Below are 16,858 nucleotides of genomic sequence, written 5' to 3'. Positions count from 1 at the left end.
TGGCGAGTGCCCGGTGCAGTTTTAAAAGTTTGCGCATCCCGCTCCCTGTCCTCTCGTTTCTCTGGAAGCTGGGATGGTCATAAAGGCAGGTCTGGCAATCGGATGGGGAAAATACTAAACATGTTTATAGTTCCCACCAGGTACAATTTGGATCGTCTGGCTAAAGATGAAGGGAAATCTATGAATCTATTTTCCAACAGATGCCACTTCTATTGTGATGCGTTTGGCAATAGCTAATGCTGCTGCCTTGGTGACGATTATACTGTGCTGAATTCTTACCGGCGTTTATCTGGCAAGGCTCCCTATTACTAATGCTTAACAACAACCTTTTAGGTTAGTCCTGAGGGTCCAGAGGAATGGCTGCCGTTTGGACTTCCATTCTATGAATGAATTGTTTCTCTTCTGTTATTTTCATTATTTCCCATTCAAAGTTCTATACAATTTGTATGTCACCAGTACATATATTCACAGTGGACACCCATACAGACTTCATTTTTTCAAAGATCAACTTTTATGAGTTATTCTCATTCAAAGTTCTATACAATTTGTATGTCACCAGTACATATATTCACAGTGGACACCCATACAGACTTCATTTTTTCAAAGATCAACTTTTATAAGTTATTCTCAGATTTGTTTCAGTCTGAGCGATGCCTGTATGCATGAGGCTGATTATTGAAGTTGCAAGAAATATCATTAGATGTTTGCTAGATTATGACAGAATGAGAAATGAAGTCATGGTGGTGGATTTTGATAGCTTTAAAAGATTAGGTCAATTCAGGTAGAAAAAGCTCGAAATGATTGCTGGTCATGCTATGTATTACTTTCAGCAGCAGAAGGCTCGTGCTTCTCAATATCAGTAGGAAAAATGCGCTTATATAATTATATATTATGAAATATACATTATATGCTGTGTGCATATACAGTATAGACATTGGTGGGACAAAATGTTTTAGGTAGGATTTTAAGGGGGAATAAACTAAAAAAGAATGAGCATGGTGTTATTTTAGAAAGTTATAAATTGCCTGAGGATCATATTGATTTGAAATAAGATTTTGAAATTATTTGTAAGAATCCTTCCAAATAACTGTTTTGAATTCTGAAAAAATGATAAGATAGGACTTTGAAAGTTGGACATCAGAGGAAACAGGAAGAAACTAATACAATTAAAGGAGAAGTACATTAAACTCAATTTCCTAACATAGAATGGAGCAAAATATTTTAATATTGGACATGTTGAAAGACATTTGTAAACAATGGACTCAGAAACTAATTTTAAAAATCTCTGCCAATACAGATAGACAGTGTGTATATGATGTTATGGAAGAGATTCTACCAAACAACACTGAAATTTATTTGAATGTGATCTGGGAAAAGAGGATATATTGAATATACAAATGAAACCTGTTGATGTCTTAATAATTAAAAGGACATAGAAATAACAAGCCAGAAGAGTGACTTGGCTAACCTTCCTATATTGATTTAGTTTTGTTAAAATGTTGAAGATATTTGTGAGAAGTGACAAAGAAAAAAATAAATAAAGTTCTAGGACATCATTTGAAGGGATTAAAGACTAAGATTGTTAAAAGTAAAAAAATATGAAGTTAGTGTATTTGATCACAGTTAAAATAGATTTATTGCTATCTCTGTTAACTCTTAATGAACTTCTGCTGACCAGGACTGAAATAATATTTTACAGATTTGTTTACAGATAAGAGATAAAATATAGGGAAAGGAGATCATTTGTTGTATTTTAGGAGAAGGTGATAAATTACTAAAATTGCTTATAGTTGTGACAAAGGGGAAGTTCTTTATATATTTATTTTCTTTTTCTTTACTATATCCTTATTGTTCCTTTTTTATTTTTCTTTCTGTTCTTTTCTTTTCTGCACTTTTACTTTTTATTAGTTTTCATTTGTATTGTAATGTATTTGTAACATTTAATAAAATTATTGCAATATATGTGTGTGTATGTGTTAAACAATTATGAAGAAAAATATATATAAAGAAGAACAACAACCACTAATTCAGGATATGATTCACAGAGTTCTGAAAACCAAAGTAGGAATACCCCTGATTAAGCCATTCTAGTCTTCCCAGGATCATAACATAAACAAGGCAAGAACAGAGTTCTGGTTGAATATTTTATATCTAACAAATGCCCTTCTATATATGCTGGTCCTTTTGTTTCAGACAGATGTTTGGCAGTTGCAGAGACCAAGGTCATTTTAGTCCTAAACATCCAACTTCCATCCTCTTGCTTTCAGGTCTTTTACATGATCTCACTGAAATAAACCAAGACCTCTCTGAGTAGTAAGTTGTAACTGATAGCCAAAGAAAACATATTTTAAATATTAAATACACTCCGAATATAGTTGGCAGGAAGGGCTGGAATATGAATCTATGTTGCTGAGTTCACAATTGCCATGAATAAACCTTAGAACAAGATTAAAAATAGGTATATTTCTGAAAATGAATCTTTGTTGTCCCCTAGTGGTGAAATCCAGCATATTTCAAAAGAGAAACTCACAGAGCTGCACTGTAGAGTGTCAGATATCAAACATCAGGGGAGTAAAAGATATTTGGTTCTCTGAGCCTATTTATTGCAGATCCTCCTACATGCCTCTCAGCACAGGCTTCCCTGAAGATCCAAATTCAACAATGAAAAAATGCCCTCAGTTTCTCACAAGATCTTCTGGCAGCAGCTTAAAGAACTCAGAGGGAGAGTGTGGGTGTTTTGTTGTCTGGTTTATATCACTTGAATTCATATGGCATGGATTCGGTTATAATTAATTTCATTCTAGTCATGGAAAAGCACAAGCAACTGGAACCAAGATATTTCCATGCTGTGACAAAACCTTTTTGGAAGGGATTCTTTATTTGGCTTGTTCTTCTTATCCCATTTGTATGGTATTCATTATTAATTTGATTGTTGCATGTGTCCAGCCTGCTTATGGGAGGGCGAACAAATTGAAGCTTAATCGTAGATAAAACAGAGATCCTCTAGTTGTCAATCAGACAGATTAGGAAGATTCAGCTTTCACTGCATAGAATTACATACTCCTTGAAGATTCAGACATGCATTCTGGGTGCCCTCCTGGATTCTATTCTCAACCTGAATGCTGAGATTTCAGCTATGGCCTGGAATGAATTTGCATATCTCAGCTCAATATGCCAAATGCGGCCATTCTGATGGATTTCCAATGGGGTCTTGATGAAGCAGAGCTTAGTTGTATATGGAATGGACCATTTTTACCCTTCATGGACCACTTAAAGTATCCAAGCTGCAACTAATCCAGAATGTTGCAATCAGATTGTTGATAGGAGTCAAAGGTAGGGTATACAGGGTCCTCATTTAGCAACCAGTCCCAGTTATAACAGGGATGAAAAAATAGCTTTGTGACCAGTGCCCAGATTTACAGTCTTCACAGCATCTCTCTCAGCCACATGTTTGCCATCAGTCAGTTAACACACACTGTCCTGTATAAAATCATAAACATGGTCATGGGATTTTTCACTTAGCAACCCTTTCACTTAACAACTGAGCTGTTAGTCAAATTAAAACTAACAACTTCAGCATGCAATGGGTACTTGTCATGGGTACTTCTACATCCATATATGGTTAATGAGATTGTTAGCATGATCTATTCTAGAAGATGAAGAGGTTGCACATGGGTAAAAATACAAATAGAGAACCAGTCTTTGGATTAAACACTGTGCTTTGTTTTGTTAAAACTAGATAGTCCATCTTGTCAAGTGAAATATGTGACTTTACAGGCACAAAAATTGGGCAAGTTAGCTTTAATGGAAATAGACTGGGGTCAAATTTATATTCAGAAGTTTCATTAAAAATTACTGACATATGTTTATGATTTAGCTTGAACAATATGCTGAGTTGATTTAGGGCATGTAGAACACACAATGCAACAACAAATCTGAAGGTTAAAATCAAGCCAAGCCAAGCATGTTTTGTACATATATTCCTTGGAATGCTTATCTGGCATAAATAAGCATATAGTTGAACCTAGTAAAAGTTGGCTGAGCCCATGAGATGTTACATATTTACAACACAAGCATCTGTCCTTCCACTGCTTGCAAAAGCAGATATCATTACAAAAACACCATTGGCACAATGTGGCCATTACCCAAATGTAAGCTTGGCAAATCATCCCATAAATTATATGACAACATTTTACAGTTCACATGACATTTTGGTGTTGCCAGAAGAACCTATTAAAAACTGAAGCCCTGTAATATTCATTACCGTGCCCTCAATAACTCAAACTACATCCCTGTTTCATGACTATGCAAAGATAAACCCTGTGCATTCATTTCCTGAGAAATTTGTTGGAACATTGGGCTGACAAAATCACAAGGAAAGCTTCCTGTTGTGAGGCTTAAGATTTTGCTGCTTCTCCAGCAATCACAGAGGTTTATCACTATAAACAGCTTTATATGGTCAACTCATTCCCTCCTCTCCCAAGTTGCTGATTTTGTGCAGTCACATGACATGATAAACCAAGTACTGTACTGAGTTAACTTTGTAATTTCTGTTGTATCAGAACATATTATGGTTTAAAGTGAAGATCTGATTCACATGTTCAGACAATGATTGTAACACATTCAATAACAAACTGTTTTAATACATTCTGATAAGATCTCAACAAGTGACTCTGGGCAGTATACATCATAAAACAAAAATTAAAAACAATAAAAATATATATTTTATGGTCCCTGGATAGAACTATAACCATGGATTTTAAAGCAGCCAAGAAACAGCTATATTAATCTAGTGTATATGCTCCATTCCTGAGGAAAAATTGGAAAACTTGTTTTTTTTTGTAATTGGAAATACAGTGGTACCTTGGTACTCAACTGCTTTGAAACTCATCGAATCTGATACTCAACACATTTTGATGTGAAAATTTTGTCCCAGTACTCATTCTTTGTTTGATACTTAACATACAAGCTAGAACTGGTCAGCGTCGACTGCCTTGTGACTCACTACATTATTATTCCTTATGGGGGGAAAAATTGTTTGGTATTCATTATGCCTCCTGGAACCAATTAATTATGAGTACTGAGGTACCGCTATATAAGCTTCCTCAAGCATTTGTAATACTATATATACTATATATATACGACAATTCCAACTGTAAGTTGCCCAGAGTTGGGCAGCTATATAAATTTGTTTAATAAACAAGCAAACTGGCCCTCTAAGACAGGCATGTCAAATGGGCCGGATGCGTCACTCTGAAACCGCGCCCACCCCTTTGCCGGCAATGGGAAAAAAGTCACTTCACATGACGTCGCGAGTTTGATATGCCTGCTCTAAGAGAAAGATGCATGGAAAATATAATCTATATACTGTATGATCTCAATCTCTATTGAAGATGTTCAATTTTTAATGAATTTAAGCAGCATACCTAATAAATATGCAACTCATCACCATATTTCCAAATATGATGTTTGAAGTCAAAATCTATCACATGTTGCCATACATTTTTCTGCTCAGGATCTTCCTGTAGAGAACACAATATTTTAGAATCCAGAAAATAAAAAGGAGACATACGCAATTTCTGTTCCTTATTATAAGAGCCATTTGTTATAAACATAGCTTGGGAAGAAATTAGTTTTGTAGGAGTAATTATTTTGTTTTATTCTATGGTGATTATCTTAAAATATATTTGCATGTTTTCCAGATTGCCTTGGTTTTGATCTGCTGAGATTCCATCACTTGGCTCCAGTTGCCCTGAAACTACAAAGTGAAGGGGGGGTTATGCTCTGGCGTCATCCATCAACCAGAGGACTAAAGGCTGCTGGGTCATTTGCATTCTGAGAAGCAGAGACACTCACCTGTTCAGTTCAGACGATTGCCAAGAGTATGTAACTTCAGGTTCCAGTATCTAAAATTCCTTCTTTTTTTCTCTTTTTATTCTGGCTTTTCTTTTTGTATCCTGACTGTTGAACCTAAACTTATTTTTCAGTTGCTTTGTATAGCATTAGAAGATTAGATACTATAGAAGTAAATAATATCTGGAATGAACATGTTTGAAAATACGTGTATGCTATGGAAGCTTGATTCCACATACCTACAGTATATGGAGAAGACCATGGCAACGCTACAGAAGTGGTTTGTCACTGTTTTCTTTTAGGAGGTTTTTTTTTTCAACTCCTTAGTGTAGCCTAAAGCCCTTATAATTCCTGGGGCCTCTCATGCATGAAATAAATCCAATCCACCTTAGTTTTCTCAATTACTACTTGCTATGATTTAATTGTGGTATTATCATTGTAATATATTTAGAAAGAGCTATTAAAATATAAAATATAACACATATCATTTACACTAAGTCTTTTTTGACAACGGCAAGAGCTAAATTTAAAATTCCAAAGCAAGATTGCAAGACATATTCAAACTATGTTGAAAGTGCTTTATTGAAATCCCATGAGTGTGTCTGGCAAAGTAGCAAACACCAATACAAGAGTTTAAAATGTTTTCATTTCTTTTTTCAAAAATGTATCAAAAGTTATATTTAGAATATTGATACAAAGAATTAAATTATCGACTTGATTTGTGGTCAAATACTTTCCAAATACATACCGTAATTATTAAAAAGTGTTATCTACACACACACATATATATATATAAAATCAGGGGTAGGGGATGATTCTGTTCACTCCAAGAAGCTTAGAGTCGTTTTAAATTTCTCTTGCTTTTTGCACTTCCTGGAAGAGCCTCTTTTTTACTTTGCCGCATAGAAGATAAACTGCTACAATCTCTAGATCCATGGAAGGCACATAGACATAAAACACAAAAATCAAATGCACAATCTTCCCGGCTACAGAGTCCACGTTTTTTTAAGGACTGATATTTAGCAGGACACTGACATCTTGGACAGGGTTTTAAAGCTTCATCACTGAAAAGCGTTTGCGCAACCTATATCAGGAAAACAGAGTTTAGGTATAGTATGCATGCATTTTCATAGGGCCAATAATTTATTCTCACATTATATACTTTAGGAGCAGAATGCTCAGTATATTTCTAAACGAAAAGTCAAAACACCTCATTATATTTGAAAAGATATTAGGGCAAGAGGCTATGTTAATGGCAACAGAGATCTCTTTTTCAGCAATATCTAACAATAGCCTCAGTTCATTAAATAATATATTTGTCACTTAAATAATGTTCTCCAACACTTACAAATATTTTTTATCTTTGCTTGCATAACTCAGTAGAGACCATGTCAAATTATATTGTGGGGACTGGTTTGTGCTTTATTTTAAAGTAGATAATTGCAGTTACCTACCTTTATATATGCTTCTTGCTTGCTCCTTGATTGAAAATTAGGGCTACGCTGTATTGGTGTCAAAGATTCTTTGCATGATGAGTGCATTTGTAATACCACAGATTTTGCTTGAGCCTGGACTGGTCGTAGTGCAAATCTAGTCACCATAAATTTACTAGCAGCATTTTCAGTGTCCAATAGGCATCCCTTTAAAAAAGATCCAACACTACATATCATTTATTTTTACAAAAAACAAACTTAATTTGCAATTTACCACTTTACGTCAGCCATGCATTTAAAGATCCTATATGCTGTTTGTCTGATAAATTATAATAATTACACAAAGAACTTTCTAATTCATTTAGTTTCAATACTGTAGGGATCTTCAAATTTAATACCCACACTGAATACTTTTTATGCCCAAATATTTACTATTTGTCCTTGCATTTCAGCATGATGGCAACCATTTAGAAGTTTGTTCTAGATTACAGAGTTGATAGAAGGCCTTTTGAGCTTCACATTGCTCCATGTTAATGTCTGTCTGTCTGTCTGTCTGTCTGTCTGTCTGTCTGTCTGTCTGTCTGTCTGTCTGTCTGTCTGTCTGTCTGTCTGTCTGTCTGTCTGTCTGTCTGTCTGTTCAAACTTCCAGTTCAGATAGGGGCATAATGGAAAGGAAATTCAACAAATTCATTCTATCTATACAGATAGGTTATCTTCTATGGAAGCATTCTATGAGTGAATGCAGTTTAAATGCAATTTAAAAAATCACTTCCAACAGAGAATTAACTAAATTATAACTGCATACAAATATATATTTATCAGAATATTTTACAATTTTACAATCAGAAAAATATAGAAATCTTCCTCAAATCTTATAATTTTAAAACAGATGTTTCTTATGTGATTAGAACTTAACCATACCAAATACACGTATTTTAAGATTAATTTTATTAAATTATATCTAGCAAAACAGATTTATTATCTGATGATAAAGGGTATACACTTACATACATGAACATCTCTGATATTATATTTTAGAGCAAGTTATGATGTGAATAGCGCAAAAGGAAACAGCAATAGTTAATCAAAGAAATTATTACAAGCATGAGATGAGAAAAGAAAGCATAGCCAAAAAAAAATTATGCCAACACATGCACTATTTCTCACTATACCTTTTGGTCCTTGCAACCACACTTGCTCGTACCATGATCATAAATCTCTTCATATATTGACTTTTAAAAGGCTTAGCATCTTCTTCCTATCAACTCATCAGATGGCTTTGAATCTTTTGATTCCAGTCAACTATTTCACCTTTCCAGCATTTGTTTTACTATCTGATCCATATTCATTCTCTCTGTATGACTAACACACTTCAAAATACTTCTTTCAGTGGTGGGATTCAAATAGGTGAACAACCGGTTCTCTGTGTGGATGCCGCTTCCGGAAGTCCATTCTGGGCCTGGGCAACAAAAAATTAGCTACTGGTTCTGCCGAAGTGGTGTGAACCGGCTGAATCCCACCACTGACTTCTTTGTACTGGTTATTCACTTTCATATTCAATCTGCTTACATTCAACTCTTAACTGATTCTTGAACATGGAGAATGAACATAATAGACTGCTTTTATACCATATTCTCACAACATGCAACTGATTTTTATGATCTTTCATTGATAATTAAGTCAACTCTTTTAGTTCTCTGCATATATTCATCAACTCCATACAATTAGACCATTTATTACATCTTTTCACTTTGTCTTAGTTTCATGGACATGTAACATATTTTTCTGTTCATTTCATTTTCTTTTCAACTCTCTTTGCCATTTTTTCCTTTTACATTCCAAGTCACATCTTCTAAATCATATTGTTGACATTAAGCATGACCATAGACATAGTCCATACACATAGCTTTGGTCAATCAAGCCCTTAATATAACACTTTTTAGTAAAATAGAGAAGGGGTAAACTAGCTTACCTTTTTTAATCATACTCATGCCATATGCTAACAACAAGAACAATACTGGCCAGTATGCCACAGTCAAAATCCAGTTTTATCCTTCAAATATTAATACTGTTCTGTTCCAACTAGAATGTCTAATATAAACTTCTAAACTGGTTTATTGTTACCAACATCCTACCAATTCAGAGTTTCAGCAGTGTACTGACATGCACTTGAGATGATATATATTTGTCATGTTATTTTTTCTTCAAGTTCAAACCATGTCTTTTCAATTCACTTTCCAAAGTACCTGTGCAATTGTAAGTTACCTTAGCATCTACTCTTAGCTGTTTTATATACAACTTCCGCCTCCGATTCGCATGCTTATCATGTACAACAATTTCTCGCCAGTTTCTGCTTACTTTCCACACACTGAAAGAAAGATTTGTTATCAGTAGCATCAAACATTATGCAAGAATTGAATGGATTGCTTAATTCCTAATACACTGTATGTATAATTGTGTATAATTCAAGTATACCGTGTTCCTAATATGCTGACAAGTGAAAGAACTACACATTAAGAACAAACTGAATCAGGACAATATACGTTCATCAAATTATGGGAATATTTTAGATTAATCATTTTTAACAATTTAGATCATCTATTATGGAGAAACAGATGCTAGTGTTAAATATTTAATTCCTAATATATGCAATTAATACATAAGATGTTGATATACTTCATTCCTCAAGCTTACAGACACATATTTCATTCCTCAAGCTTACAGACACTTCTCCATTCATAATAATTATTTGTCCAATCCAAGCCTTATTTAATGACAGTACTAAGTGTCAGAAATTACATAACACAAAGGAAAAAGAAGTTGAAATATAAGTGAAAACTACCACAAGATGTTGAAGAGGAATGCTCTTATCCAGATTTCCATTTGCCATAGTGTATTCTACAAGCTTCCACCTGTTTTTAATCAATAGCAGCAAATATTCTATGCCCAAATATAACTCTTCAAAATTATTTTTTGTATTTTTAAAAAAATATTGTTAGTGCTGTTAACTTCTACAAACTTTGCAAATTTTCAGATGAGGGCACATTCATTTTGTATAGTGCAGCTAGGCTACATGAGCATAGGCACTCAGAGAGCTAAGTTTATTATTAGTCTATGCAATTTTAACGTAGCTATATTTATATAGAAAAGTAAACAATAGTGGAGACATTCAGCAAACATTTATAATTTTGTAAAATAGATTTCTTACCTGTATAAGCTTTCTACATTCAGAATGTCTAAAATCATAGCAAGAATATGTTTTAAGTCTCTGTCTTTTAATTCTGTTAAGATATCTAATTTTTCTATTCCCATTTTCTTGCCAATTAGTTGAGCAACAATATATTTTAACACAGATAAATTATCACCATCAAATTTCTTCAGTAAATCTTTTTTGTCTGCTCTTTTATTCCTATTTTGCATAAAGATGTCATGAATGACTTGCAAAGCCGGAGTTTTTGAGAGATTTCCAAAATTTGGAGCCATGCATTTACTTTCATCTTCTTTAAAAACTAATTCATTGTCTTCATTGATAAAATCATCTACTTTTTGTTTGAGTTTTGAATTAGCAACGGTATTGTAATCTTCCTCTTTTTCGGATTGTGACCCACATTCTGAAAGAGTGGATAATCTTCTTGAGCGCTGTAGTTTTCTTACCTTTCTTTTAGAATTTAGATTGCTGGAAGATTCATTACGTTTTTGAAGTAATTCTTGGAAGGATCCCTCAGGATCTGACAAGGATTCTTCTGATTTATCAGACCCAAATGAATTATAGCTACTGGTATCAGACGTTAACAAGCTCAAGTCACTTATTTCTTTAGCAGATGGTGTATTTGTTTCGGATGTATTAAGATTAAATCTTTCAACAAGATTGTTGATGGGTGTGATAAATTTGTCATCACTTATAGTAAATAATGAAGATTGTGAAGTTCTGATTAACTCTGAACTCTGATTACTAAAACATGTATGTGCACTTTCAGTTAAAACATTAGGAGTGATTGTAAAAGATTTGGACTGGATTGGTGATAAACCACCTGGTTCTGACAAGCTGCCTTTAGGTTTTGAATCATCTATTGTAGAAGTCCTTTGCTGGGAGAACATAAACCTCAGTTTCTGACAGTCAGAATTAGATTCTTCAATTTTTAGAGTACTGGTAGCCAAAGGCTTATAGCTTTTCTCTTTTGGAGAATCCAAAGCACGCTTTGATATCCTTTCATCAACGCTAAGGAAATGAGCTAAACGTGTTTTTTTCTTATTATTCCCTGAAGATGATAGCTGCTTTTCAGAAAATCCCAATGTACCAACAGATGCTGCTTTAGATACAAGTAACCTTCTGCGGATTGTTGAGTCTTTTTTAGCAACTTTGGGTGTTTCACAATAGTCTCTAGGTATATTAACATCCTGTCCTTCTGATAAAATAGCATTATGCTTAATGGGAGACAAAACTGAAGTGCACAAACTACTAGAATGCAAATATTTAGAATATTCTGTTTCGTTCTGTTCTCCTTTGCATTCTGCATCAGTATAATAAAAACTTGGGTTCTTGATTGATTCATTGTACCCACTGTCATGAAATATGGAAGGAGAGCATGAATCTTTAAAACTGCAGTATCTTGCACTATTTCCAGGAGAGTTCAGTCTGCCCCTTTTAAAAATATTAGATAGAATTGAATGGGTTTCTGACATCTTGTGTTTGGAACCAATTATCCTCTGCAAAATAAAAAATAGTATTTTACTTCAGAAAATAGTTATAGTTATAATTTTATTTATCTTTTAAGACTTTTAAAAAGAGGCTTTTAAGAGACTGGACAGCCACTTGTCTGGAATGGTGTAGGATTTCCTGCTTGTGAAGGGGGTTGGACTAGAACAGGGGTGTCAAACTGCCAGCCCGTGGGCCAGATGCATCATAGCAAAACTGCGCTCACCCCATTGCCGGCACTGGCAAAAAAAGTTGCGATATGTCACGACACGTCACGTGACGTTGCGAGTTTGACACCCCTAGACTAGAAGGTCCTTTCCAACTCCGTTATTCTGTTATTTAAGAATTTAATATTCTTTGGTATATTCATGGAAATATTTTAACCAAAGAATTCAATAACCACACTTTGTGTCTGCTTTATACATTAAGATATTTGTGTTCTGAAAGTTGATATATTTGGTATTATCAGTTATTATTGAAAAAAGTGCCACGCTGTTTTGCTTATTTAATTTATATCGTTTTCTAGCATGTTCTTAGTAACTCTGGAATAACTTGGTAATTTCTGATTTGTATCCATGAATAAATTGGAAACTGATAAAAAGTGAAGATCGAGCTCTAGCAAAATTAGATCTTAACAGTTTAGTTTTATTCCTTGGAATAGTGTAACTTTTTAATTAAAAAAAAACTTTAAAATGCTTGAGTTAAATGTTGCATTTCTATGTAAAAGAAGCTATACCTAACATGTTGAAGGATATTTTTTGTTTTTTTAATAAAGTTGCTATAATTTCATTTCCTTCCTTTTTATCTCTAGAAGCTTAAGATGGAGCTGAAGGGATCTGCCAGGATGATGTCCAAATCACCAAATGAACTCCATTGTCAGGTAGACTTCACAGAGTATTGGCTTTCCTGTCATTATCCACTTCTGTCCTTCACCGGCTTTTAAAATAATATGATATTATACTTAATGTTTTTATTAAAGTATCGAAGAACTTTGATTCTAAATATGCTTGGGTTCATATACTATATTAATCTGGTCCATTCCTATTTATTCATTCCAAAAAGTTGTAATTTCTAACCTGTTTGGTTACTGAATTATGAGTATTTATGACTTTTCTAATATATTGCATCTTTTGTTTCTTCTTAAAGGGAACAGGGTTTTTTTTCCCAATGTAGGAAAGTTGTTTCCTGTTTATGACAATAAATGTGTAGGTAATAGACAGTTATATACATGCCTAATTAGAAATAAATAACACTTTGTTCATAGAATTTTATTTCTGAATAAGGTAATAGGACAGCAGTTTTAGTTTTCATTTACGTAATAATGCATAGGACAAGAGAGTCTAATAGGGATTGTCCTTGTCTTTATGGAAATCTAAAAATATCTAATAAACTATCTCATAATATCCTGATTAATAAGCTAGTAAAATACAAAATGAATAATTGTTAAATGGGTTCATAGCTCACTGTATGATTACACCCAGAGATTACTCATAAATGACTCTTATCAGACTGAAGAGTATTATGGAGAGAAGTGCATCCCAGGATTCTGTCCTGGATCCCGTTTTATTTAACATTTGTATTAATGACTCATATGAAGGAATTGAGATAATGACTGTCAATTTGGTGACACAAAATTAGAAGAGGCTAAAATTTCAGAGGATAAAGAGAAGATTCAGAAATATCTAACAAGCTTGAACATTGGAGTGAAATGAACAGGATGAAACATAACAGGTAAAAATAGGGGAGATCCCACCTGGCAGTAGCATATGTGGAAAGCATCAATGTAATAATAATAATAATAATAATAATAATAATAATAATAATAATAATAATAATAATAATAATAATAATAATAATAACAACAACAACAACAACAATAACAACAACAATAGAGTTGGAAGGGACCTTTGAGGTCTTCTAGTCCAACCCCCTGCTCAGGGAGGAAATCCTATACCATTTCAGACAAATGGCTGTCCAGTCTCTTCTTAAAAACTTCCACTGTTGATCTGGAAAGGATCTGGGTATTTTACCAGATGTCGAGTTGAATATGAGCCAATCAAGGACAGAACTTCTAAAAAGGCATGTGCTGTGTGAGGAAGTATTAGCATGTAGAAAAAAAGGGAGATGGTCTTAAAACAAGTATTTAGAAACTGTTATGTAAATAAAGAAACAGAAACATTCCTTAAGTTTTGGGACGGGAGATATGATCAAAATTAAACCCAAAATTTCCACTGATAAGCAAGACAGTTGTTCATTTTGCCCAATTTTACAATTTTTCTTGCCTTGTTTGTTAAGTGAATCACTGCAGTTGTTAAGTTAGTAACATGGTTGTTAAATGAATCTGACTTCCCCATTGACTTTGCTTGTCAGGTCGCAAAAGGTGATCACATGAACCCAGGACACTGCAACTATCATAAATATATGCCAGTTGCCAAGCATCCAAATTCTGATCATGTGACCATGGGGATGCTACAACACTCGTAAGTGTGAAAAATGGTCATAAGTTGCTTTTTCAAAATGGTCACTAAACAAATGGTTGTAAGTCGAGGGCTACCTGTATTATAGCCTATCTCAATAAACACATTCTGGTGAGAGAGAAGTTCCCTGAGGATAGGTTCCAGCATGATTTCGAAAACTCAGAAGACTAAACCTCTGGTTCCGGTAACAAAACCAGATTGGATCCTGCAACATCCTGAGACACGTCTATTTGCCTTCATACATATCTCAATAAAGCATAATACTGGTCTTTATGTAGAGTGTGTTTCATGATTTGGTCTATCCTGAAGGACTGACATAATAGAAGCTTAGAAACCTGATTATGGGAAATAACTGCCCCATTCTGTCTTGGTCAGGGCTGACAATAAATTCTGTGTCCAGTTTTATTTTTAAAAGAACATTGACAAGCTAGAATGAGTTGAGAAAGGAGTTGTCAAGATGGTGATAAGACAAGGTAACAAGTCCTGTGAGGAACAGTTAAAATAACTATGTTTATTTAGCCTGCAGAAGACAAGACAAGAAATAAAATTGATAACAGTCTTCAGATGGTTGTACAAAAGAGACAATGGGAGTTGTTCTCTTTTGCCTTGGAGAACAGAACTAGAATAAATTATAGAAAAGAATTAGGTTTGATATTAAGAGGCATTGCTTAACAACAGGAACTTTTAGCCAGTGGAATAGGTTGCCTCAAGTGATATATTGCTTTCAAAGGTGGTCTTCAAACAAAGGCTGGATAGACAGACCCTACTTCAAAAACAGGACTGGATTACCTTTGAGGTCCCTTCCAAATTCTCAGATTGTATGTTAACTTTGTAGCACCAATCTCTCTCTCTAAATCCATCCATCCATTCTAAGAGGGGACTATTTAATTATAAACCCATGTTTTTGTTTTCAGAAATATAGTTAATTCAAAACAAGAAATTTCATTTAGCAATTGGTTTATGTAAGCTGTTGATTTTAAACCAACAAGATTTTCAGTCTCTCAAATGTTGGCTTGTAATACAGCCAAAGTGGTTTGTAATACAGTATTCAGACAGAATCACCAAAGAGTTTAGTTTCTGGCCAATCTCCACATGGATGGAGATCTACATGGATCTTCAAAAATTCTGTACTTACCCTGGTGGGTTCACAAGGAGACTGCAGGTAAAACAAACATTCCACAATTGTGCAGGCATTACCCAAAATGCTGAGGAACAGAAACATTTTACATTTACAAAATGTAACAAACACATTTACACCAGCTGTAAATATTAAACTCTTTAGACTGCTTGAAATTGTAGATTATACAGAACAAAGCACGGAACCTTATAATCAGAATTAGTTCACAATCTAACAGTGTTGAACTAGAAGACTTTAAAGGTCTTTTCCAAGCCTATGACTTTGTTATCTTAAAAAAAAGTCTTCTAAAATCCTGCACTGCTTTCCAGTTATATTTCAGGAGGGATTTGTTCATTTAAAAAAATATTTGTCATTTGACTATGTAAGAAGCTTCAATATATCAATGTTATTACTGTCTAGTTAAAGAGCTAACAAATACTTCAGGTCTGTTAAATCAGTGTATAGTAAAGACCTTAAAAATTGAGGCAGGACATTAGATAACACTACTTGATGACATCTTCTAGCAAGTTTATTTAATTTATATTTTGCATGTAGTACAAAAACATGCTATTTTAAATATATATGCTAAGGATTGAAGTATGCAAGTTTATACATGTCTACTCAGTTTCAAATCTCACTGAATCCAGAGACTTCCTACCCTTGCTGCTTTAATAACTGCTACTGGAATAGTTGTAAATATATTAAGGAAAGCATAATAAATGATGTGATCCTAATGTTGCTTACCTGAGAATAACTCCCTTTCAACTTAGTATGATTTATTTATGTGCATATGTGTACTTCCTAAAGCTTTTGGGAGGGGGTTAGCTTCAAATCAGTTTTTTTTTTTATTCCTGGCAATTGTGTGGACTAGATCCTGCAGTTTTCTTGGCAAGCTTTTTTGGAAGTGGTTGCCATTGCCTGCTTCCTAGGGCCGAGAGTGAGTGACTGACCCAAGGTCACCCAATCAACTTTGTGCCTGAGACAGGACTAAAATTTCTAGACTTATGCCTTAATCACAACACCAAACTGTCTCTCCTAAAGTTTATGCTATAATTAATGTGTTAATTTTTAGTTCTCAAAAAAAATCTTAATTACAGTATCTTTGTCGAAGTACATTAACATCACTATTCAAGAATCAATTGAAAAAACTAAAATTATATGACAGTCTTTCTTGGAAAGAAAGGCAATTTTGTTAGTTTCAGTGAGGATTACTGAAACAGCATGGCAAACATTTTCTAAAACTCATTTATGATTTATATTATAGAAAAATATTTCTAGTAAA

At 33.9% G+C, this 16,858-nt stretch overlaps 1 protein-coding gene across 1 annotated transcript; it reads right to left on the bottom strand.

The window, feature by feature from the left end:
- Positions 1-6,673: 6,673 nt before the first annotated feature.
- FBXO43 (F-box protein 43) lies at positions 6,674-11,975 on the bottom strand. Its single transcript, XM_015813319.2, has 4 exons — positions 10,495-11,975; positions 9,552-9,654; positions 7,308-7,493; positions 6,674-6,937 (listed from the first exon to the last, which is right to left on the bottom strand). Exons 1-4 carry the CDS (start codon positions 11,967-11,969, stop codon positions 6,689-6,691), a joined length of 2,013 nt encoding a protein of 670 aa, XP_015668805.1. The 5' UTR covers positions 11,970-11,975; the 3' UTR covers positions 6,674-6,688.
- Positions 11,976-16,858: the final 4,883 nt, after the last annotated feature.

The sequence above is a fragment of the Protobothrops mucrosquamatus genome, unplaced genomic scaffold (assembly GCF_001527695.2).
Source record: "Protobothrops mucrosquamatus isolate PMUCROS unplaced genomic scaffold, P.Mucros_1.0 scaffold_69, whole genome shotgun sequence".
Taxonomy (NCBI): domain Eukaryota; kingdom Metazoa; phylum Chordata; class Lepidosauria; order Squamata; family Viperidae; genus Protobothrops; species Protobothrops mucrosquamatus.
Note: the sequence above shows the minus strand (reverse complement) of the source record. Positions and strands in the feature narration are given on the sequence as shown.

Bases quoted from the DNA above. Each gene is read 5' to 3' on its own strand.
- FBXO43 (XM_015813319.2), bottom strand. From the start codon at position 11,969: ATGTCAGAAACCCATTCAATTCTATCTAATATTTTTAAAAGGGGCAGA. The intron at 9,655-10,494 runs GTAAGAAATCTA...TCTTTCTTTCAG, and splicing joins AATGTAGAAAGCTTATACAG to TGTGTGGAAAGTAAGCAGAA. The intron at 6,938-7,307 runs GTAGGTAACTGC...TTCCTGATATAG, and splicing joins AGCAAGAAGCATATATAAAG to GTTGCGCAAACGCTTTTCAG.